This window comes from Amblyomma maculatum, chromosome 5, assembly GCF_055883805.1.
Source record: "Amblyomma maculatum isolate TAMU_Amacu chromosome 5, ASM5588380v1, whole genome shotgun sequence".
Taxonomy (NCBI): domain Eukaryota; kingdom Metazoa; phylum Arthropoda; class Arachnida; order Ixodida; family Ixodidae; genus Amblyomma; species Amblyomma maculatum.
Window position 1 is genome coordinate 84,984,563 of NC_139348.1, and position 26,034 is coordinate 85,010,596.

Genomic DNA, 26,034 nt, shown 5'->3' on the forward strand with positions numbered 1-26,034 from the left:
TGCAAGGGAAGGCAGTCCTTTCCGCGATGTTACAGTGCGGAAGGTAGGCGAAGTCGCCTAATGTCAACCGCAAGGGCACGAGAGGTCTCGTGTTTATCCGGCGCGTGTCGATACACAAGCCGGCTGTGTTCCTTTACGCGAAGCCTGTGCTGAGCACGTTGAGAGGGACCTAGCCCGCCGACTGGCCTTATTTATGACACCGGCACTCCGGGCGCATGGGCCACGCTGTCTGCATTCAGGCGGCGAGAGCGGCGAAGGTGAAGTTTAGACAGCGCGCCCTGTGGCTGCGCCAGCCTGCAAAAAAATTCTTGGAGCAGCTCGCAATCGAGCTCGACCGAATAACGAACGGGAGGGCGAGGAGATACCAGTGCACTCTGACCTCTCCCGCCGCAGTCTGGGCTTTCCCGGACCCGAGTACGTCTGTTCAGCCCTGGCTGGAGAAGATGAACGAGCCCTGCCTCCTGCCCTGGTTGACAATCCCAGGGCGTCAACGCTGCTTGAAGCAAGCGGCGCACCACGATTCCAGCATTCGAACTTCGCGCCTTCACCCCGGCAGCAGCGACTAAGATCCCAGTTGCAGAGCCTGCCTCTCCGGGGCACAACCTAATGTCCAGCGGCAGGGAACTGCCGAGAAGCCAGACCAACGGCACTAAAGGGTGGAAGCGACGCGCGCCTGCACCCCCGGGCGGACGCCTCGATTGAGGTAGGAGGGGTGTGGGAAGGCACATACCACCGCTCCTTCCCCTACTGGCTACGACGCGGCGGCGAGGGTGAGGCGCGGCCTGTCTTCTCCACATCACGTGACAGCCTCCTTCCCCCTCTCTCCCTCGACTGCTGTGGCGAGGGAGGCGTGCGCTGTGTGTGAGTGTGGTGGTGTGCGGCCTTTACCCATCCCCCATCATCTTAGTCACCACCACCACCACCACACAGAGCGGACCGGACGGGCCAGCAGTGCGGACGCGTCCGGAAAAGACTGGAACCAGGTGAAGTGAATTGCTTGATCGCGCGTGCGCGACTGAGGAAAACAATTAAACCGGTTACGCTTTGGTTCTCGGTGTTCGTGTTGTTCTTGGGGGCCACCACTGTGGTCTGAGCTAGCGGAGCGCTGTTTGCTCTGAGAGCGGAGCCACAGCCCCGTAGAGAATTCCCACAAGCTTATCCTCTGCGCGTGTAAACTGTAGAGTTTATAAGACGGCAAAGATGCTTACCCAAAGGGGGCAATAACGGTTCCTGTTCTTCTGATTTTCTCTATAAACCATAGGAATAAATACAATATTCCATAAGTAAACTTCAATGGCCTCCCAGCTTGTTCAGGCATGGTATTGATATTCGCAGCAGAATGTGAACTTCAGGATGCTTCCCGGATGAACTGAAGTCATTGCGAGAGCCTTCACTATGCGTGAAGCCTAGCAATTTCATTCTATATTAGCATTCCTGAGTTGACTAAAAAATTGTATGGATTTATGCGGCAACGATTTAAAATGCTGTTTATCTTTAGTTCCAGGTTAAAGGTCTAAGACAGCTTAATCTATAGACTTATTACCTACTAGAAAAAAAAGACAGCGACGGCACCTTCCGTCGACGAATCATACGCATAGCAATTCATTCATGCATATGTTAATAATCATGATCAGGAAACAAACAACCTGAATGGGGACGCTATATCTAAAAATACTAAAATAAAGAGTTTAGTTTTGTTGAACCATACATGCAGAGCTCGTGTATTATAGAGAAAATGGTCCGTAAATTGCGTATTACCATTTTGATAGAGTAATCCCACCCGCGGTTTCTCTGTCCACTCTGCAACAAAAGCAGGCACAAAAGTTTGAAAAAAAGAACTGCATTGTCTTACATTTAAAAACGATTACAAAATAATTGCGGGCATGTAAATTCGCCCAACCGCAGCTAAAAGAGCATTTTTCGAGTCTTAAGTTGAATTCCTGGTCTTCAGTTGACGCGGAATGCGTTAGCATTCTATCTCACACGTAGCCTTGAATTTGTTTTAATTTTAAAGTCTTTACAGGCTCATCAGCGTTAGCAAGTTGAGTGCGTTTGTGAGATATTTCCGCGACATTCAGCGGATTTTTTGAGATATTCGTGGGCTTCTGCTAATTATTTAAAGAAAAAATTGTCCACAGCCTGGAATTGAAATCCTACCCCTCCCATCTCCAAACGAGTGCCTTAGCTGACTACGCCACGCAGCACTTTTTATTCTTTATTGCCTGCCTTATAAGCAATGCTCACAACAGGGAATAACATTTGTAATGATCCCTTCTCATGTGGGAAATTTACAATCAAGTAGTCTTATCTGGCTTCGCAATAATAAACTTCCCTCGGGCACAAGAGAAGATCTATACCTTCGATAGTCGTCATCAATTTTTCCACAAACCATTGCATGCTTTCGCAGAAGTAAAATCGGGTTAGCCCGGCATCTAGTTCCAAATGGTGTAAAACCAATCTCTAACGCTAAATACTGTTGGCCTCCACAATGCAATAAGCATAACTATATTAGGGCACTTCATTGTCATTTTCTACATAAAGAAATCGTATTGGAAACGGTTGTCATACGTCGGTCCGAGACCTCAACTTTCCTTTCGCTAACCGCGACGGCCAAGGAGACTTTGCCGCGCCCGAGGTGTGAGACCGAGGTGTGAGAGGCTCAAGGGAAAGGTCTTTGTTAACTGGTATTGGCAAAATGCCCCAGAACTACACTTATTATCCACAATGCAAAAATACATGACCAATCGTCTCCAACTGCTTGAAAATCATACAGTCTGCGCCTCAAGGAACGAAAAGTCATTTGGATGCCAGAAATGCTTTCTTAGCTCGTTTTTGTGTGTAAATTAAAAAAACAAAAAACATTGGCAGCAGCTGATACCTGCATCTGCTTAACCCGTTTTATTACATTGCTACCTTGGCCTGCATGGTAAATTAAACGGTACAGAGGTTAAGATGGAACAACTTCACATAAATAGCTATAGTTTTGTACTCTTTACAGCTTATAAGTACTGGTGTGAAAAATTCGCAGAAAGAAACCTAACACTTGTAACCTTTACCCTTAATTATAAAAAATTCGCGTTTGTATGTTCTCAATCCTAAAACCTATTACGGCTACTCATTACCTAGCCTTGAGTGCCTGGTTGCATGCAAGAATGAGCCACGTATGTCGAAAAAAAAAATAAAAAACTGTTAACGTTTTGTTGTAAAAAGGGCGCACCATGCCAAGTCCTCCATCCTTGACCCTCCTACAAAGGTGTTTCCTGCTTCACTATTCCTAGCCAGAAATCAAAATATAGATCACGAAAATGTAATTAAATTTCTTGCCATTATGTCCGGAACACTATTATACCTGCATCACGTACCATACCTTACTTATGAACAATACGTTGTAAATAGTAGCCTCGTAAAAGAGATAACCGTAGTCTTTTCCTCTTGTCAGATTTAATGCGCCTGTCTTCCAGCTGACCTTTCCAATATGGTTCGCTGTCGCGGTTAACGTATACAGATTAGCTAATCTAATGGCGTTGGTCACGGTAACACTCCAGGGAAACAGCTAGGTTTTTCCCTGAGGTTGACTATAAGAGCAGGTTTGCAAATTTAACGAACCCGCTGGCCATCCTTCATGCCAAAAGCCTATACATTTTTCCTAGGTTACTGGACTTCCTGTTGATTCACTATATAGCTTAACACTATCTATGGCTTTCATACGCTCTCATTGTCAACAGCAAACACCACAACGTCGTCCATATAAACCTGCAATTTCCTCGAAAAACCTATTCTGTATTCTGGGAAAACAATGTGATTCAATTTAGGCGCCCCCAAATTCTTATTTACAAATAGTCACGTCGTGAGGTTCTCGTACGCCGTTGCCGCTTCTCTCCCTGATTAGAGAACCGACGTTCACTTTAAGAAGAATAAAAAATAAGAGTTCGTGCGCACACATTCAAAAGCTTTTATTGCGTAAGCAGTACTACACCAGGTTTAAACCTGTAGTGCAAACCCGGCCGGTGGCCCTGTTTGAACATTTGAGCGTCCGGAGACCCTCTTCAAGCCGTCGGGTAACCCCAGTCGGTAGCCACGCCGCGTCGCAGAAGAAGAAGAGGAGGATGAAGCGGAAGAAGAAGAAGGAGAGGATGAAGCAGAAGAAGAAGAAGGAGAGGATAAAGCGGAAGAATAAGAAGAAGAAAGAAAAGAGAGAGAATCTACGTCGGCTTTTTTTTACGCAAAGTATCAGGTTTAACTCACAGCTAATATTTTCCAAGTCTAACACAACGATGGCAACTCGACTGTCTGTGACATCGCCACATTCAAGTACACAACTAAGTTTGTGTGTTTTAGACGCGACAACATGACTTTTGATGACACACTTTCGATTGACATCTAATATTGTATTTATTACTAGTTGCAACTGCAGCTAATACCTTCAATATTTAAATATTTCAGAGTCCACATTTGTAGGAGATATACATCTGTATGCTGTCACCTATCTCAAATTGGTTGTTTCGTGCGTTTTCGGAATAAAGACAGTATGTGATACGCTAAATGAAGGAGGAAATGCTTTGAAATCATGCACTTCGTTAAGCGATTCCTTTTTTGAGGAGAAATGCCCTTAAATTCATGGTACAACGTCACAGTAAAGCGTCTGGTCGAGGCAACTTCCCGGAATTTAAAATTCCAATTGCTAGTTTAACCTGTAATTCAGAAATCGGTTCTTCAATAGTAATAACAGTTGGTTCAAAGGAAGGGAAAGGCTTAGTGTCTGTCACGCTTGCTTCTGTGGACACCCAAACCGCTGCGTAAGGAAAGGAAGAGAAGGGGGAATAAAAGTGGAAATGAATGAATGAAAACTTTATTTCCACCGAAAAGGAGCCTTTAATCTCTCGCCCCCAGCACGCAGGCAGTGGGGGCGGGTCAAGAGACCCCCGCAGGCTGAGGTTCGGTGATTTTACAAGAACTCTTCACGGCCTCATCCGCCAGGTCACGTGCCGCTGAATGGTGGGACCTCCGCTCCGCAGCCAAACCTCCCAGGCTTTTCTACTGTCATTGTTAATTCCGACGCCTGGGGAGTCGGCGCTATCCCATGCTATATGATGCAGTGTGCCTTTTTGGCCACAATTTTTACATTTGGAATCTTCTTCTTCCCCGCGGTCTCTGTTAAGAAAACCCAGACCGGGTTTATGTAGTCGCCGGTTTGTTATCGCCTCCAGGTGCATGCTTCATTTTTAATGAGATCGATCCGAGGGATGGGGGGGGGGGGGGGGGTAGACCTTTCAGTCTAGTTTGTAACATTCAGCGATCTCATTGTATGTAATAGCACAATCTTTGATTACCTTACATTCTGGTTGTTCTACCGCTACCCTCTATTAGAAATCTTGTGTCAGCAGGTGCGCAGTTTTGTTGCCAAGGTCAGCTTCGTGCACTGGTATACACATGATGAATATGGTTCCAGTAATGGAATTTGAGAGAGGAATCTTTTTGCATCTTCTGAGATCGTCCTTTTGCGAAATTCAAGACAGCCGTTTTGCTGTCGCTGATTATAGTTTTCGACTGTGCGCCAGTTCATACGAGCGCTATGGCAACCTCTTCAGATATGCTAATGTCACGGGTGTGTGTTGAGGCCGCAAATTTAGGTGCACCTTTTCAATTTACTACTGGCGAGAGGACTGCTCCGTGTCGTCCGCATGATACGTCTACATAAGCAACTTCTTGGAATGCTTCGTGCTCCGTTCTTTTAGCGATGACTGGGACTGTGTTCTCTGCGTTCTTTGTTGTAGCCTGGGTGCATGTTTCGAGGTAAGGGTGGTACCAGTATGCGTTCCCTTATCTTGTGTGGGATATAGACGTTTTCGTCTCTGACCCTCTGTCTGATTGGAGTCCGACTAAGTCTGGGATGGTCCTGCCTGTCTCCATCTGACTTAGTCTTTCCAGCTGAGCGATTCTGACTGCTTCAGTGAGCTCTTGCCATGTATTATGAATTCCCATTTTCTCCAGCTTCTCTGCTGAAGCGGAGATAGTGAGGCCAAGTGCGCGTTTGGCGCACTTTCGAAATATTACGTTGATTCTTTCACGTTCGGTCTTGTTGATATTGAGATTTAGTGTTGTATAACATGTGCGATTGATGATGAAAGCCAGTGTCATTCTGAGTAGACTGCGCTCCTTGAGACCGCGTCCCCAAAGTGATGCTCTTCTCAATATGCCCATAACCTGAGGTGCGTAGTTTTCTAAGGTTTCGATGATGTTTGTGTTTTGCTCTTGATTGGAGGACAATTCTTGAGATTCTAATTGCCTCTATTTGTGGGGCCTGGGAGATTTCAATAATTACTTTCATGTCTGCTTTATTTTTCTAATTTTTGGGGCTGTAGATTAATATTTCTGACTTTTGCGGTGAGAAGGAAAGACCGTGTTCCGCAGCGTACTCAACGACCTTATTTGCGGCACTTTGTAATTGTGCTCTATCTCTGCGTCGCTACCTTCATTTATCTAGGGATATATGTCATCTGTGTCTATGCTAAATTATAAGTCCGGTATGTGGTTTAGTTGTGGTGGTAGCCCCCTCATAGCAATGTAAATGGAAAGGGAGACAAGACAGAGCCCTGTGGTGTTCCGTTGCTACCCAAGGTGACTGTGGGTGATTTGGCGCTTTTTCTCTTTTGTGATTTCTCTGTTGGTGAGGACGTCCTTGATATAGTTATAGGTTCTAATTCGAACCCTAATATCTTGTACACCGTCGAGCACTGCCTTATGCTTGACATTGTAGAAGGCTTTGGTTAGGTATAGTCCGAAAATAGTCTTTGTATCCGAAGATTTGTGTGTTATAATATCGTATCTAAGTCTGAGCATTACGTCCTGTTCACTTAGTCCCTGCCTGAAGCCCACCATGTTAGGTTGCAAGGGGCTCTCTTGCTTTGTGTATTTGTTAAATTTCGTCTGAATAACGTGCTCCATTAGCTTGCCCACGCATGAGGTCAGCGATATGGGTCATAGGTTTTTGAGTTTTGGCAGCTTCCCCAGTTTTGGTATGAGGACTAAACTTGAATTTTGCCATCCTGCGGCAGTTTTCCAGCTTCTCATACCTTATTCATGTATTTTGTCGGGGCTGTGATTGACTAGTCGCGTAGATTTCTGAGAACAGTGTTCACGATCCCGTCAGGTCCTGGGGCCGATCTTCTTTTTATTCCAATCTCAGCTCGAGCCTCAGTGATGGGGCGTCTAAGTCTAGTTTAGGTTTTTCATCATATGCTGGTAGCGTTTCGGTTTCCGTTTGTCTGATGCAGCTTTCGATTTTTCACTGATCAATTGTTCGTCTGAGCCTTCGAAGGCATGCTTAACATTAGTTTAATTTAGGTTGGCTTGCATTTTAGATTTGTCCGGATCTGGCATGCGTCGTAGAATGGTCCATGTTTTTTGACTGGCTCATGCCTTTTTCCATTTCGCCACATCTGAAACACCAGTTCTGTTCATTTAGCTTGATGGCGTACGTCTTTATCTCTTTTTTATGTCAAGGTAGTTTTCGTTTATATTTCGGTTCCGCCTTTGTGTTTTTAGACTTTCAGTAAGTCCTGTTTCTTGGTCCACATGCTTAGGAGTTTGTTATCGATACTGGGAGGTGCATCTTTGTCTTCTAGTGTGACTGAAGCTTTCTCCGCATGTTTCTTTACCATTTCTGACCACTTGTCGATACTATAGATTTTCTCAATAACTCAGTCTCTCTTATTTTTCTAAAACTTTCCAAATCCGTGATTTTGGGTTTTTATGGGCCTCGTAACTTTGATTCCTTTTCCTAGAGTGACTGCGATAATGAAGTGGCAAGTACATGGACGTTTCTCGGTGTTGTTCCAGTTAACTGTAGCTACATTCTTGTTCACGGTTAGGTCAGGGGTGGTGTCCCTGCTGACGCTATTGCCCGTGCGTGCGGGTGCATTTGGATCCGTGAATAGGGTGAGTCCTAGTGTTTGAATGTCTTCCCATAATTGTCTGCCCTTAGGATCCTGCCGATGGTACCCCCATTCCTGATGGGCTTCATTGAAGTCACCCGCTAAGATCAACTGTATAACGTCACAACACCTGTAGCGCTCCTGGCGGAGAGAGCGGAAGTTAGGCCGCCGTTCATGCGCACCGCCGTCTCTCACGGACGGCGCGAGTTGGTCGCCCAGCTTTGAGGCGTGACGTCACACAGAGGTCATGCGAAAGTTCATTTCATGTGCACCGCCGTCGTACCGCCAAGGCTTGAAAGGGAAAGTAGTATTGCTTTCGCAATAATACTCTTTCGGTCTTTTTTCCCAGTGATGATTTCCGTTAAAACTGTGTCTATATCCCGAGATATGATCCCGTGATTAATAGCGGCTATGGTTTTCTTCATAAAAGTCCTCTCTAGATTTTTCGCCCCTAGCGCGAGTAGATACGTCTGGGAACGCCGGTAGAACGGCGGCGCACCTCTGAAAGTGGAGAGACAGAGAAAGGGGGGCTATAGTAAAGGGCTGCAGAGTACTTTTGAAACCTGAAGACCGGGGAGCGGCTGCTCCTGGCCCTACGGGGCTGGGACTGGTAGGTCACCGCCGCTTACGGTTGGGCTAGCCTGCCATCGGATTCCTATCTGTTGTAGACCGTCACTGCATCCGCCACCGCTTCGTTGGTGTACGACGGCTGTTACGACGCGCCTCTTTTTCTCCCTCTTCTTTTTATTTCTTCTCTGTTTTCTCTTCTGACCGCATAAGGCAGCAGAGGTAGCTAAGCTACAGAGCCAGTAGAAGGCCCATGCATTTTCCTTTCCTTCTTCCTACAGTCGCAACAGCAACCTGGGAGAACACGGCTTCAATAGTGATGGAATTCAAAAGCCCCAAGGAACCTCGCCGCAAATTATGCGACTCCTCTGCCGCATTAGTAACCGCCACTCCCTCTTGAAGAACGAGAATACTCTCCGCTTAGTACAAGACTTTGTGATCAGTCGCTTGCTTATATATGCCCTTACCTACATCTAAAGACAGCTGAAAAAGTGAAGTGGAAGCCGTAGCGAAAAAATACTCAAAAACGTATTTCGGCTTTCCTTTCACACAGCGACAGAGAGAGTCTTAGGCCTCGGTGTTCATAACACGCTATATGAGATAACTGAAGTAGTCACCATCTCGCAACTTGAACGGCTATCGGGCATATCAGCAGGCAGATACATTCTTTTCACAGGCATAAATTAAGAGCGACAAGGCGGCCTGACAACGAACTTGCAAATAAATGGCCTGTAAATAAACCTCCATGCTTTAGGGAGGACGATGGCTGTTGCCGACGCGCGTCTTTCTCTCCCTTTTTTCTTTCTCTATTTTTGTTATCTGACCGCACGAGGCAGCAGAGGTGGCTCAGCTACAGAGTCAGCCATTTTTAAACGTACGCGACTTTCGAGGTTTTCGCCAGCACGCAAATACTGCTTGCAGTTAGATATTTTTAGATTAGATGCGAAAGCGAATATAATAACCAATTCTGTTTTATAATATCGCATGCGTTTTATTTTGTGCAATTCCACACGTGTGTCTATATAAAGATGTTTTGGGTTTCCATGGTATAATAAGGAAGCAAAAAATTGTGCGTTTTCAATATTTTATATGAGAATTGCTTCAATGTTTCAGTCCTAATAAGTTTTGACGTCGTTCACCGGTTGTTAAAGTTGATGCCAAAATAATTTGAACTTTCTTTTTGAAGTACTTTTTATGAAGATCCCTCCCAAATTTATCGAAAAGCTATGCTTTTGTAAATTTAGAAATTATTTCAGCATAAACCTCCTCGAAATAAATATACGTGACAAACGTCATCGAACACACAGGCTTCTCAGCTCACAATGCAGCAATTTCTTCCTGTTTTAAATTTTCTCCGATGCGAGAAAATATTTTTGAAGGTCACAATTAACATCACTGCTCGGCACTGCCGAACAATACTATCACTGCTTAAGACCTAGATACCTCATCTCGATATCAGAGTGCCTATAATCACTCAATCAAATATATGTGGATGAATTATATTTTCTGAGGGAAACATGGCAACAAAAGCACCCTCCATGCTACTGCCTTGATTTTTGCACTGTAATAGCAATTTATTAACATACATTTATGTGAACAAAGACAACCTTGAACATTCTCGTCTTCGTCTAGACAGGGAGAATCATTAGGCACGAGAGACATTTTGCATGCCCCAATTAAATGTTTCGTGCATAAAACAGCTTGGCCTGTTACAGCTCATGCAAGAGCCTCATTCTCGACACTGAACGCCAACCGTAGCACGCCCTTTTCGAAGCGAATTATGCTGAAATCATTCCTATCAATGGCTGCGTCTACATTACTTATTCAAGCACAAACTCAGTTTAAGCCGCGCTTGCCTGCTCAAAGAAGTTTTCCAAACTTTTCACAAAACGAAAATTGAAATGCTGGCATGATGAGGGAAGGAGAAAACAAAGAGAGGAGAAGAAAAATGTAGAGAAATTTAAACTTTCTGGTTTACAGTGGTATAGGCACCTTGCGCATTTAAATCCGGAGCGACATGCCGCCACTCGTGGCGACCAACGCGTCCCTAACATGAAAGCTACAGCAAACGACGACGTCCGCAGTGCTATGCCGCGCTGTGCGCGTCGTCAGAAATGAGCTCTGGGCCTATTTCTCGATCACAAATGCCTAATAAAAACACCCGGACACTCTACTTGTAAGCTGCAGCAATATTTACCTGAATTCGCCTGATAGAACTAAACCCGGCATAGGAAGGTGGTACGACGACAGCGTTAGTATCCCGTTGTTCGTCGCGAAAATTAAGTTTAGGCTCGGTTTTCTTTTTTCGGATATCATTCTGTAGAAGTAGGCACTTTTGAATTATTAAAATGCGCAGAAGAGACGTTTTTGGCATCTGCCGTGGGTGCTGCAGAAACATAAGACGTTGTATAAAGCTGTCGTAGTTCGTTAATTGCATGCGCATAGCAGATTATGCTTCTTATTTGTTTTTATGTATACCTCTGCACCGATGATGAGTGGACGGGTTGCGTACGGCGAAATTCCAGAAATGCAGCACCTCTTCTGTGAGAGCGCAGCGCTTTGGCGCCCGTTCCTGGGTTTTCGCGTCGGCGTCGTCGGCCTCGTAACCATGGATGGATGGATGGAAAAACTTTATTTTCGTCAGAGAGCATGTATGGATGGTTCCGTGTTAGATGGCCATCAACCCATGGCTGACCGCGACCTGTGTGGCCCACTCCACGGCCCTGGTCTGGACGACCGGGTCTGAGCTGGCCAACACGGCCTCCCACTGCTCGAGGGAAGGATCACGCATAATATCCGCCGGGGGCGGTGCTATGCTACAGCTCCATAATATGTGGTCATAGGTTGCCAATTCCTGACATCATTTGCACTCCGGCTGAATGTCCGGGTAGATTTTGCTCAACACGTATGGGTTGAAGAAACATCTAGTCTGCAATCGTCGCCAGACGCATTCCTGCGCCTTCACCAATTGCTTGTCAGAGGGTGGGTAAATCCTCCGCTCAAGTTTGAAATGATTAGTAATGTCATGAAAGGATACCAGCCCATCTCTCGTGGACCTTCCCGGAACGTCCGGCTCACCGACTCGGCTGACGAAACCTCGAGCATTCATGTGAGCCGCCTCGTTCCCAGGATTCCTAGAGTGTGCTGGTACCCAGACAATTTCCTCCTCCGTAGTCCCTCGCCTCGTGGCCCGATTCAGCAATCGCACCGCTGTGACAGATATTCTTCCCCTCGCCAAATTTCGGATGGCTGTTTTGGAATCGCGGAAGATCAAGTCAGCATTACTACTAGTAATAGCTAGTGATATCGCCGCTTCCTCTGCAGTTTCTGGGGAGCGGGTTTTGACTGATCCGGAGGCGATCAAGCGTCCCCGGCTCCGCCTCCCTTTCACCGCCTTTCACCCTCCCCCCCCAGTTCGAGCCGGCGCTTCGGCAACTGGAGCCTCGCAGAAAAATGGGGGGGAGGGTTACACTCAGCCGCGAACGATGGGGGCAGGAGCGCGCGCAGCAACCGGAGAACACGAGGAAAGGAAGGGGGAGGGGGGGGGGGAGGTCGCCTGAGGCAGCACTAGCAGCCGCCGCTAGCGAGTCAAGACGACGTGACTGCGTAGAACACCCTCGCCGCCATGCAGAAAGAGGAGGAAGGGGACCCCCTCTTCCTGCGTGGCGGCGAGGGTGCTCTCCGGTTGCGTGCCCCCCGTTACTCGCTTCACTCGCTAGCGGCGTCAGCTCAGCGGCATTAGTCAGTCACTGCTATATTTGCCGCGTAACGCTCCTATGGGCCCACGCGCTGCTTTTCCGCAACCTCCCGATAACTCAATTGCGGTTTTCATTTCTTCGACCACAAAGCTTCTTTCATGACAGCCAAGAACTGTTAGTGGAGCGTTTGTTGAAGGAATACGTGTGAAAAAATAAGAAAAGTTGTCTGTAATTGTACATACGTGTCTTGCTCGAAATCTTCCTCAATTTATCGAAAAGGTCAAGCAGCTGATGAGCTGCCCTCAAATTTCGCATTAGGAAGTAACGTAATCATGGACACTTTTTTTGCTGCCGTTCCTCTCTATCGCAATTTGGTACTCCGGGTCGGTTGTTTCATTGCATAAAGCTAGCAAAACAACATTAAGTACACTAAAAACCAGCAAATAAATATATGTCTTACTTTTATTTGAAGATTTTGAATGGTGCACTGATGTTTGTCTGCGCAACGCACCGGGCTGTTATGTGGACCTTATCCCATAAAAAATCCACTTCACCTCGTGTAGATGGCCTGCCTCAAAACCAACGTTTCCTTTCTGATATTTGCACCTCGAAAGAATTTCGCAACCTCACTAACAGATCCAAATACAGCCTCTAGCATCAGCGGGACACCGCTAGTAAACATCTCTGCGGAGGCACGGAGGGATCCTTCATGTTATGGAAGAGGCACTGGCCGGGCCGCGCGCTGAACGCAGCCGCTACGGTAGCGGCGCCTAGCAGGTGGAACGCGCACGCTCCTATATATGGGTCCCTGGGCCCGTTCAAGCCATTATTTTGCTCTGCTGTGAGACAGGCGAAAAGAAATGACCTCGTGATTGTTATTCTTTTGCATAGTTGCCTAACTGAAACGCAACAGGCGTCACGGCAGTGCTTTCTACCCATTTCTGTCCACGTCACGGCCAACAATGAGTATTACAATCTTTAAGGTACATCTTTAAAGATCGCTTGTTGTGGGCATTAAACTCATCGAGAAAAACTTGACTAAGAAAAGAGCTGAAGTCTCAACAAAGTGTCGGTGCCACAAATGGGTTCTACAGTGAGAGCACATTCCGAATGTTCCGACCAGTAACACTGATTGTGAAGTGTAAAAATATGTTACGCGAAGGCTCAATCTATTTGCAGTACATTTACAAGATTGCAACTGGCATAGTCGCGAGCAGCGCCACAGCAAAACAGTCCCACTTCGTCGTCATTTATTTTGCCGCGAGGCAAGGGGGAAAACACTTCGTCTTCGTCTTCGCGTAGCATGATCCCCGGCGGTGTAAGCGCCGTCCCAGCACTAAACTGCCAAAGAAGGGATGCGTTGGTATGGCTTAAGCAGCAAAACATGTACAATGTCAGTAGGGGGGCAAGATGAGGAGGATGCAGACACAAGCGGAGCAAGTTCGTACGTGACATCGGTGACCTAGCGCGCCACATTATAAGGGCCATTGTAGAAGGACAAAAGTTTCTCCGAGAGGCCAACGCGGCAAGCAGGAGACCATAGAAGAACCAAGGACCCAGGGTCATAAGATAGGTGGCGATGTCACCTATCGTAAGCAGACTTCTGGGAAGTCTGAGAGGCGTGCAGCCGATGAGGGGCTACTTGGCGCGATTTAGTGGCTTCAGCAATGGCGTCTCGTGCGTAGGTGGTTATGAAGCGGCCAGGAGGCGGGATCAGCGTGTCCAAAGGAAAGGCGGGGTTCCTGACAAAGAGTAGGAAGAAGGGTGAATAACCCATCGAGTGCTTGGAAGAATTATAGGCAAAGGTCACATATGGCAGCGTGAGTTCCCAGTCGTGATGATCAGGCGAAACATACATATATAACCTGTCAGTGAGTGCCTGATTGAAACGCTCGGTATACAAGGCCATTGGTTTGGGGATGGTACGCGGTCGCTAGCTTATGCATCGTAGAACATCAACGGAGGATGTCTTCGATAACTCGTGACAAAGAGTAGAGACCACGTTTGGTGATGAACTGGCGAGGAGCGCCATGATGGAGAATGACGCTTTGTAAAGGAAAATCAGTGACATCTATAGCGCAGCTCGTTGGTAAACCTTGTGTGATGGCGTAGCGTACCGCATAATTGGTTGCAACTGCGATCCATTTATGACCTTGCCTTGATGCCAATAACGGGCCAAGAAGGTCAAGCCCAACACAATAAAATGGTTCCAGGGGCATGTCAATAGGTTGGAGAAGGCCAGCTGGTAGCGTCAATGGTGTCTTCGTACGCTGACACGTATCACAGGCTGCGAACTAGCGCCGAATGCTGCAATATAGTCCAGGCCAGAAAAAACGACATCGAGCCCGGTCGTAAGTGCGAGACACAGCGAACAGGCCAGCTGCGGGCAGGTCGTCACATTCTTCTATAACAGAGGAGAGGAGCTGTTGGGGAATCACCAACAGAATTGGATAACCGTCATTTTGAAAGTTACGGTGGTAGAGGACACCGTCCAGTACAACAAAAAGCTGGAGGGAAGGTTCCAGTCTTCCAGATGTCAGTCTTTCAATGATTGGTCCTAAAGATGGGTCACTGCGCTGTTCATCTCCTATGTTGGCGAGATTGGAAAGGGCGAATATGCAGGGGATGGCCTCTGTGTCACCAAGATCAGGGGGCTCTACAGGATGTCGAGACAAACAGTCAGCGTCTTGATGAAGGCGCCCCGACTTGTACTCCACATTGTACGAGTATTCTTGAAGGCGCAGTGCCCAGCGAGCAAGACGGCCGGAGGGATCTCTCAAGGATGACAACCAACAAAGCGCGTGATGGTCAGTTACAACTGAGAAAGCCCGGCCGAATAAGTAAGGCCGGAATTTAGCGACTGCCCATACAAGGGCGAGACAATCGCGCTCAGTAATCGAATAATTGCGTTCGGCGTTAGAGAGAAGGCGGCTGGCATAGGCGATGACATGGTCTTAGACGTGGTGGTGTTTGGCCAGCACTGCACTGATCCCATATCCGCAGGCGTGTGTTAGAACTTCAGTAGGAGCTGAGGAATCTAAATGAGCCAAGACCGTGGGAGATGTCGGTAAGCTGACAAGCTTTGCAATTGCTCCTTGCTGGTCAGGTCCACACGCCAAAGCGGTGTCGGTCTTAAGTAGGTCGGTGAGAGGACGAGAGACATGGGCAAAACCTTTGATAAAGGGGCGAAAGTAGGAGCACAGACCAGCAAGACAGAAAGAGGTCTACGTCTTCGCATAACAATATATTTCTCCCGTCAGACAAATTTTCTTGAAGAAAAAATCGTAGATTGTAGATAGAAGAACGGTATGTGTTTAATGGGGTATCTGACGTATTTTTATCTCTAGAGCTTAAGGTCTAATATAGGTCTCAAATTATTGCAAGCATCGCTTTTCCAAGCTTTGTTACCGAATTTACTAAAAGTTGTTTATAAAGAAAGTTTAAATTATTTTTGGTAGAAACATAACAAAGATGAACGATACAAAATTGTCTTCTCATTAAACGATCAACAGCGTTTATGGTAAAAATACTAAAAACGCAAATTTTTTGCTGCTTCACTGAGACAAGAAAACGCAGAAAATGCTTATATGGGCCAGTAATGAAGCGAAATGAGGGAACAACCGACCTGCGATAAAATGAAATGGGATCTGGTGTTTTGTCTGCCTTCACAGTTGATTTAAAATACTTACATGTAAGCATTTTTTGTGTCTTCGCGAAAACTTTGAAAACGCTTATGCTATAAGAAATTTATTTCGCAAACAAAAAAACAATTTAGCAAAGTAGTATCCACACAAATAACAATTACCGCAATTTTTCCCGAGAGAATTTGCGATGGTCGCTTTTGGGACCTCGACGATCCGCTAGGAATGACCTCATTATTATTGGTACTGCTTGTCAATACAGAAATCAATACGTTTTTTTATATTGAGGGCAAGGAAGGAGTTTATTGAGAGCGAGATTGAGTAAGGGCAGTTCAAAGACTGCCAACTTATAATATTGAACTTTCTGCAGAGGTAAGTTGCAAATAATGTGCGGAAAATACATATACATGAATGCGATAAAATTCCAAATGACAGCATTATGTCGCCATTGAAATTCTATGTTGCAAAGGAAAATGTCGCAGTGTTATAGATATTGAATGTTTAGCGAACCTTCGTGCGCATATATATAATGTATAAATCCGAAGTACGAATCCGAAGAAGACACAGTCGAAAACTAAATGTTCCTTCTCATGCATCTCCGGCACACAGACCACTCATGATGCAGTTGTATAACATAATCAATAAGATGAATACAAATCACAAATTATTTCCTTCTAACAACTTGTAGTGGAAAGAAGAGGCTACCGGAAAAAAAGAACGAAACTGGTAACTAATCTGCATGACGCTCCCCGACTGTTGTGTGCATGCTACACAAGAGCTCGAGTCCAATGATTTAAGTTTTCGGTTTCCTCGTTTGAAGAATTATTCCCACGGCCCAATATATATCAATGCATGTATAGAGGAACATGGGATCGATTGAAGGAAGTGAATCATTACAACGCGAAGAGTTTTTTCAGCATGTCTGACTTCATGTTGCATAAGCCATGTAATACTACCACAGTAAAAAAATAAACAGATCCAAAGGACAATAAGAGTTTATGCATTTATGACCATCGAACTTTACAACAACGTTTCGTCGTTTTTTTAAATGTGGCGAACCTCGCAAGCAGCCGTCAATGACCTTCAAGAAAACGCGCCATCCGCCGGATGAAAACCTTGGTGGCGCCTGCCACCGCGCGACCACTACAGCGGCTACACAACTTTCCTCGGTTTTACCTCCCAGTATAGCAATATATAAATAGCCTTTATTTAAATTTGCGGCTTATGCAAAGTTTGTATGTAGCAAAAGAAACAGATTGTCATGTGGCGTTCACATATATTCTTCCCTGACTAAGCATTCCCCTTCAGTCTCCTTCCAAAGTTTAAAATAAGATCGATATTCATAGTTGGCACTGTACTATAGAGATACAAAATTATAACATGCATTGATACCGTAGCACGTTTTGCATATCGCCTCTGTCGAACAAGAGTGGCTGCCGAGGATCAATTGTGCATTTATATGCGAAGAAAGATAAAACCTTACAATGTCATACAGCGCGGCGCGTATGAGAAAATTTACGATTACGGTATTTATCGTCCCAAAGCAACTCATGCTATGAGAGTGGCCACGCAGGAACATCTTATGCTGAAACTGAAGAGACATTGGGACGTTTTATATGTACTTGCTCTCTCTCTCTTTGCGCGTAAGGAGCGACTTTACCTAATGGATTCCTCGCTAAAATCGCTAAATCATTTTCTTTTATATTTACGTCATTTGAAAACATGACCCTCCGTTAATAATGCGATCTCTCCTGTTTGTCACTTTTATTTTTTTCCGCTATTAGTGTGCTCTTTTAAAATAGATATGAATGAATCTAAGATGAAATAAACGTGTATTCCCTATTGCAAAAACCAGTGCCACTGGGAGCCAGCGCCCCGGCGAATGAATCAGATGAAATAAACGTGTATTCCCTATTGCAAAAACCAGTGCCACTGGGAGCCAGCGCCCCAGCGCCATACCTGATTATGGTCCCAGTATGACGCTGGACACTGGGCGCACTGGGACGCGGCATACTGGGACGCTCCGCGCTGGCGGCACTGTTCGCCCGGAAAAAAAAAGGCGTGGGATAAAAATTAACAAGTAAAAAGTAACGAAACAAGTTAGGTACATAAAAAAACCTTAAACAAGTAAAAAAAAGAGAAAAAAAATTGTGCACCAAGCGTGCCTCAAACTAAGTCTCTAGGTACATACCAATCACTAGCTCAGCACGCTAACCACTCGGCCACGCCGAGAACTGGATCTTTTAAAAACATTTTTTTTGCATTTTATGTCATGACCCGCATTTATAAGGTTGGGACATCATGTTTCGCAGTCTACAGGCCATTGCTACCGCTCTAACAATTGCAACTTCTTGATCATTTTAGCTTGCTGTCTGCTCTCACGACTTGCAACTAATGTTCTGGGTGCCTATGCGCGCTATTTTGTGCACTAGAAACATTTTAACATGTGGAGTTTGACATCGCTGGCAAATTTACCAACGCCGGCTCTTGGGTGGTGCTCTGCTACCGTGGGCGTAATTTTCGCTGAACACGGAGCTTTGGTACAAACCTTCAAGGAAAAACGTGCGACCAAGCTTCAAATACCGGCAAGCGCCGCAGCGATGACCCTAATTGCGTGTAACTAAACTTTATTTGTATGTAAACATTGCGGGAAGCGTTGCGATGACCGAGGGCTCGGCTGCTTGATACGCAGAGTAAGAAGGTGCGCAAAAGCTTGAGAAACCCGCCAAATATTATGTATTACAAGCGCTGTATGTTGCTGCTTTTTCTCTCATGGACCCATCGCTCGGTAAACTACTCTCTTCCTCGTTTTAGTTTTTCTTTCTGCTGTTGATACTGGGCCGTGGTGCAGGCTACGCTCGCCTGCGATTGAGCCCGCATTGAACATTTTGGCAGTAATCATTGTGTTAGAGTGCCCTTAAGATCAGCTGTGAAGTTGGTTATGCATGGTAGCCCACATTATTCAATTCCAGCTTTAGTAGTGCGTTAATCGTCAGTCTGTCATGAGATCGAGGCGCGGCGATCGTTGTCGCTCTCGAAACGCTCGAAACGACCTATCGAAACATGGAAACTCTAGAAAAAAGATACTGCCTTTGTTTTCTTACAAATGCGCAACGACTTCGCAGCAAAAAGCGCTTGCTTGAACCATATTTTTCATATGCCCCCGATGGTCGATTGAAAGTACGCTGTTGCCCTGTTGTCCCTGAGGGATGCTACTCCGGCTGACGCCGCAGGCCGCACCGGCTATACTGGGGCACTGGGACCAGTGCGGACCAGCGCACATACAGCGCTTCTCCCAGTGCATCGCGGATGCCAGCGACACACCCAGCGTCAAAAGTCAAATCCCAGCGTTTTTCTCCCATCGCACCAGTGCAGCCAGTGTCTTCCCGTTACTGCTCCAGTGAATATCGCAGACCTCCAGCGTGCCCAGCAGATCCAGTGCAAAACCAGCGCGTAAATCTTACTGGTTTCGCACTGGAGACGCTGGTTTTTGCAATAGGGTTGTTTTTGCTCGTTTGTTTTATCCTGCGGCTTGTTTTACCAGGTTGCTTGAAGCCAGCGTAAAACAGAATAACAAGAAAAAGAGACTGTGGCAATGAGCCTAAAATTTATGACAGTCATGTCCATCAAAAATCCAAGCGCCAGGCAAGAGCCATCGGGAACAGAACACAAACTCTACCTTATCAGCGACAATATTACCGGCACGAAATTTTATTCATTATAATTACAACGCCTAACCTAGCTTCGTTCAGACCAGGTCAAGACATTAACTATTTCCAACAATTTATCCCTCTTCTCTGCCACCTATGACCACACTTACACCAGAAATCCTCCAGTGCGTATCACTTACTTTGGGCCGCCCTGTGCTGCTGTAAGCTTGAATCTATTGATAGAAAGAAACGAGGCAGCAATTAAAACAAAACTCTGAAACAACACACCCACCTAGCTTTACTATTACTTTTCCCATATAGGTACAAAAACTTCAGCCGTCTTTCATTGTATACTAAATTGTTCCCCCCACGAAATTGCCTTATACGTTTCTGCTGCTTTATTTACAGCGTTGAAGCTAGCGATCGCATTCTTTCATACTGGTCACAGCTCCCATTCGCTCATATTGTTTTATCAGTGCTGATGAATTGGGCCGAATCACTGGAAATGCAAAGTTTGTACGCAGCTGAGGGAGCAATCCGTCAAACACAATGCATACAACATTGATTGGTATTCCATACAATTCCTACACATGTATTGAATAGGTGAGAATTAAGACGCAAAACAAAAATACACACTAATGGAGGTTACAATTAAACACTATAACATGTTCGTGAGCTCCCTCTCATAATAGTGTGCAAATGAATCCCGTCATACAGAAAATTTAGTTCATCACATTAAGAATAAGACTCGCAGTTTCCATCTCTCAATTTACTTTACTCAAAGTCGGCTCATTAACCCCAATATATACCTTTATGGAAGCTGCATGCCTGAAGACAGACAACGCAGACAGACCTCTTCAGATTTTAAAAGATTCCTCAAACTTGTTTCGCTTTTCCCTGGCCTTTTGTGCACCTCACATATCTAATGAAATATCCCATGCTTACTCAGACAGAAGAATCAATGTTAAGAGAAAACACAGAAGCAGAACTGCTGGCTTCATATCAAGAGCTCCAATCTCAGCGACTGTGCACTGGGTGTAGTTAGAGCTCGGCCTTTATGCTTAAGATTGGAATGTCTATTAGATATCCGTGACCTTATACATTTTTTGTTTCCGGCTGGTATAAGAAATAGAGAGGCATTTGTCATCAGCAGGTGTGCCCATGAATATATATAAAAAAAACAATAGGTATTGAAATATTTAGATTACACTATTATGCTTATACGCTTCCACATATCGGTAAATGATCATGATTTGAAATTTTGGTGCATGCTAGTTTGATTCCTTCGCTTCTTTCTCAAATTCACTTTACTCGGTGACACAGTTGACCTTCTAGAATGTTAAGATAATGTATTGGGGAACGAACGGCACGCAAAATTTTATTTGCATCCTGCAATATTCTAGGGCAAAAAGAATTAAACATATTCAACGAAATTGATAAGTTGGCAGCAGAATAAAATTGTGGGCTTTTAAGCGTGCTTTGAACCTTGGGATCAAGCGAAAGCTGTGTGTTGCAGCGATAGCCTCTTTAAAAGCAAATTTTTGATCCGCGCGTTTTTATTATTTTTATATAATAAAATAATAATTGGTTCACAGAAAAGAAAAGTTGCAGTATATTTCACACTTGTTCACTAGACACCTTGTTCTGGGGAGAAAGATGGAAGTGATATTCGAAAAAGAGAAAGAGGAGCCATAGAGGTGACTGGGGTGTCATTTCCACCAGCTGGGGATCTATAATGTACCACGGTCGCTCGATGGAAGCGCACTAGCTGCGGTCTTCTGCGTCGCGCCACCGTCAAAGGACAAGAGCGTCCTTGGGTAGTTATTTCTGCTGAGGGCAAAAGTTTTAGGGTCTACGTCGCCGACACGGTTGCTGTCTCTGCGTGTGCGGTTTTCTTTCTTTCTGGACGCGTTTGCCTCTTGTCTGCGTGGTCTACGCAAACTTTACCGTGTGTGCGTGTGCAAGCACGTTAACTTCGAGAAGGGATACGTTTGCATTTTTAAGTGAAAGCCTTTTTAAGCTCATGAAGCGAAACTCTGCGTGCAGAAGCTGTGCGTCATATGTGTGCGCTGATGTGTCAATCGTAAAAAGCGGACGTGTGAGGAGGGAGTTTAATAATTAAAATGATTATACGTGATAAGCAATGAATAAAAGTTATAGACATCGACAGATATAATCGCAAATAGTGATGATAATTAACTTTTAATAACCACAACTGATTGAAAATGAGTAAACATGCTTATCTATGAGTGGTAAGGACTACAATGACTAGGCAAGCGTCACTAATAATGAATACGAAATGACCAATATATCAAACGACGACTTGAAATGACTGCAGCTGAGACAAACGATATGAGAAGAAGGGTAGGCTTTCGCCGTTCTGCTCTTAAGAGACATTATAGAGACGCTCTAACATTTTTTGCTCTGCTTGCTCAGGCAACTTCAGCAGCGAAGAGTCGAAATGCACCCACTTCCTCTGAAATGAAAGCTGCGCTCAGGTCAAAAAGTCCAGATGCTAAAGCGCATTGCCCTATCAGCTGCAGTTGAATTTGCTACCAGGGACGCAGATTGGCCTTGGTGGTGAATAATTATAGGGTAACCGGACGAGAGACGTACCGGGAATATAGGAGAAGAAAACGGCACAATAGCGCTATTTGTGTCTTCCGCTTGTCCTTTGTTCCCGTATGGTGGTTCGCGCTGTTAATCTATAATTACCAGAGAGCTGGCTATTGAACTATGACTTTTAACGATGTGTTGTGAAGCAGATGAACACGTTGAGTTGTCAACAGTAGCTTTTTTCGCAGGTCATGTTGCGAGGACCTGTCAGGAAAATGTGCGAAGGGATTTTGTTTATATAAGCATACAGTTTGTTCTAAAATTTCCGGTGGTCTCAGTAGCCTTGCAAGCAAATTAACCTGTGCATACAATACTTATTTATACTCTTCAGACTGAGCCGAAGCGATAATCTGAAAAGCCCTATTGCACACAAAAAAAAACATTTATTAACCGGACATGAAGTCTCAAAAGGTGCGGGGAAGAAGCAAGCTGTAAAAGCTTTTGATTTCAGCATTGCTTCCTCACTGTAAGCAGTGTCTGCGGCTATTCTGTGAAAACAATGACTGTACCCACGCTGAGGAGCTATGCAAGATATGTTATGTTGCTGCACCCACTGATAGCAAATTGGGCCGGAAATTTCAACTCCACAGTGGAACGATGCTTAAGGCTATGGCATAAACCTTTCTCAACAAAGGTCCTCCGTCTGTAAACGTTTTCTTACGTCTTTGTGTGACATTCCAATTAATGTAACCAGCTGCTCGCTGAAGCTCGGCTTCAGTTGCGCTCAGAAGCGTTTCACAGCTTCTAAATACTAAATGCATTTTTCTAACTTATGATAATTGACATCCATGATGTTCTATAGAAACGTGCTCAATATTGCAGCAGCAGCACTCGAATGGCGCACTGTTGAGGGAGCTCTTCCTTCTACGCTTGCCGCAGTCCACTCGCCCCATCTTGGCTGCTGCGGGGGATTTCACCCTTGATCGCCTCGCCCAGCTCGCTGATGGAGTCCACGACGCGACTTCTCCTTCCGTCGCTGCCCTCTCTTATCCACCGGAATCCTGCGTCATTTCCCGATTAGAGGTCTGGATCGATCAGCTGGCCTCTTCTATAGCTGCCCTTCGGACGTCCTCTCATGCCCAGCATGTGTTCTTCTCAAAACCTCGCTGCCGTTCGTCTTCGCCGAGCGGTCCGCACTCGTCCAGTCCTCGCAGTCCACGTTATCTGCTGGTATCACCGAACTGTCTAGCACCGCGCCAGCCAGTACACTCCACCATGAAACTGGTCGGGAAACGCGGAGCGAGATCACTGACGACGGCGTGTGGCCTCGCTATTCAACCTGGCCGCTTTTTCGCTGTCATGGATTGCATTTATGGCCTGCGCTTCCTTGTCGACACTGCTGCCGAAGTCAACGTACTATCCTCCGTGCGGCCAACTCAACCTCCATTGCGACGTATGGTCTCTGAACCCTCACTGTGGACATTGGCCTGCGGCGCACATTTCGATGGCTCTTCATTGTCGCTGATGTACATCAACCCATCCTCCAACCCGACTTTCTGACGCATTTTGATCTGGACGTCAGCATGCGTCGTCAACGTCTCATCGACAGCAAGACGCGCCTTTCTATCACTGGCGTTATATCGGCTGTCGCTTACACTGGCATCCGAACTCTGATTCCGTTATGCCCATACGCCCATGTCCTCGCAGACTTTCCCGAGCTCACGAGGCCTTGTAATCGCCATCAGCCACCGAAGCATGTTATAACCCACCACATTGTCATGCGTGATCCACCTGTCGCAGTTCGTCCGCGCCGCCTCTTCAGTGAGCGTCTGGCTATTGCAAAAAGGGGAATTCGACCACATGCTCCAGCTGGGTATTTCTCACCCTTCATTCAGCGCTTGTGCCTTACCACTCCATCTGGTGCCCAAGAAAGAACCGGTTGACTGGCGTCCGTGTGGCGACTACCGGGCTCTCAACTCTCACATGGTCCACTTCACTGGACATCAGGCAAGCTGCAAGATCTTTAGTAAAGTGGATCTTGTCAAGGCATACCACCAAATCCCTGTTAAGCTGCCCGATATTCCGAAGACAGTCATCACTACACCTTTCGGACTGTTTGAGTACGTGCGCATTCCATTTGGGCTACGCAACGTAGCTCAAACGTTCCAAATAATCATTGCTGAAGTAACGCGTGGACTCCCAGCGGTATTTGTCTACATCGACGACATCCCCGTCGCGAGTCGTTCTCCAAAAGATCACGAGCGTCACCTCCGGAAACTCTTTCAACGCTTCCAAGAATTTGGTTTGGTCGTCAAAATCCCAGAAATGTGTTTTCGGCTCTTCTGAGCTCGAGTTCTTGGGCCATCACATCTCGGCACTGGGAACTCGTCCATTGCCTTCTCACGTCCAAGCGCTTAAGGACTTTCCAGCACCCACTACCCTACGCAAGCTGCGTGAGTTCCTGGGCCTAGTGAATTTTTCACGGCGCTTTATTCCGCTGAGCACCGAGCTTCTTCACCCTCTGACTGATCCGCACTACCAAGTCCTCATCCTCCGCGATTTCTTGGTCTCCCGAAGCTCAGGCCGCTTTCATGGCTGCAAAACAAGCCCTCGCCGATTCAGTCGTCCTCATCCACCCTAGGACTTCCGTGCCCACTTGCATCATGGTGGATGCTTCTGGCGTGGACATTAGTGCGGTTTTCCAGCAGCAGATCGACTCCGAGTGGCACCCACTGGGTTTCTTCTCTCGGAAGCTCCAGCCTTCCGAGACTCACTACAGCGTATTTGGCCGTGAGCTGCTTACCATCTATTCCACCATCCAGCACTATCGCCACTTCTTGGAGGGCCAGCCATTTTACATTCTCACGAACAATAAGCCTCTGGTGTATGTCTTCCGTACAAACTCTTCGAAGTACGTTGCGCGTGAACTTCGTCAGCTGGCCTACATATCGGAGTTCACAGCCGATATTCGACATATCAAAGGCACCGACAACGAGGCAGCTGATGCAATTTCACGCATTACCACAATCAGCGTGTCTTCACCTGCTGCGGACTGGTAATCTCTGGCCCGGGCGCAGCTTGAAGACACTGAGCTGCAAGCCCTGCATGCCCATCCCCGAGCCCTCCGTCGGTAGCTCGTACCTCACCCATTTGTATCCGGATCGCTCTGGTGCGACATATCATCGGCCCTACCACGACCGTTCATCCCGGAGGCCTTTCGTCGTGCCATTTTTAATTCCCTTCCCGATATTTGCCATCCTAGCATTCGAGCCACGCAGTGCCTCGTTACCCAATGGTACTTCTGGCCGAACATTAATACCGACGTTCGCCAGTGGGCCCGCACGTGCCTTGCTTGCCAGTCCGCCAAAGTGTCGCGCCATATCAAGACTCCCCCTTAGTCTTTCCTGCCGCCTGGATCGTGCTTTGATCATATTCATCTTGACCTAGTTGGACCGCTTCCCCCTCTCAGGGCTACAAGTATATTCTGATGATGGTTGACAGCTTCACCCGGTGGCCCGAAGCCGTGCCAATTCTGGACATTACTGCGCAAACAGCTGCCAGAGCTTTCGTTTCAGCGTTGGTTTCCCGCTTCGGCTGCCCCGGCATTGTTACCATGGATCGCGGCCGCAGGTTCGTCTCGTCACTTCGCTTACACGGCTACTCGGCACTAAACACTGCCGCACCACATCATTCTATCCCTGTGGCAACGGCATGGTCGAGCGGCTCCATGGCCAGCTCAAGGTTGCCCTCACTTCGCTCCCGGATCGCGAGCACTGGGTCGACCACCTCCCTATGGTGCTCCTAGGCCTATGTGCCGCCATGCGTCGTGCCCTTGGCTGTTTGGCGGCCGCACTTGTCATCGGTGCATCCCTGCGGCTTCCCGGAGAATTGTTTGTACCTTCGGCACCCTCGCCCCTGCCCCTACAATACCTTCATCGCCTACAAGACGGCCTTCACCATCTGCGCCCAGTGCCACCTCGCTCATCTG

At 46.5% G+C, this 26,034-nt stretch overlaps 1 protein-coding gene across 3 annotated transcripts in view; it reads right to left on the reverse strand.

Moving 5' to 3' along the window:
- Positions 1–20,590, reverse strand: part of LOC146188621 (uncharacterized) — a 41,937-nt gene extending 21,347 nt beyond the window's left edge. For 2 of the 3 annotated variants that reach the window (XM_084603862.1, XM_084603863.1), the window contains exons 1-5: positions 20,436–20,589; positions 19,691–19,723; positions 17,800–17,877; positions 1,758–1,800; positions 1,209–1,256 (exon numbers count right to left, since the gene is read on the reverse strand). In XM_084603862.1, coding sequence (XP_084459988.1) covers positions 1,209–1,256; positions 1,758–1,800; positions 17,800–17,877; positions 19,691–19,723; positions 20,436–20,491 — 258 coding nt within the window. In that variant the 5' untranslated portion in view covers positions 20,492–20,589. Of the gene's footprint in view, positions 1–1,208; positions 1,257–1,757; positions 1,801–17,799; positions 17,878–19,690; positions 19,724–20,435 lie in introns of all 3 variants that reach the window. The other variant, XR_014707568.1, reaches the window with a different exon arrangement.
- Positions 20,591–26,034: the final 5,444 nt, after the last annotated feature.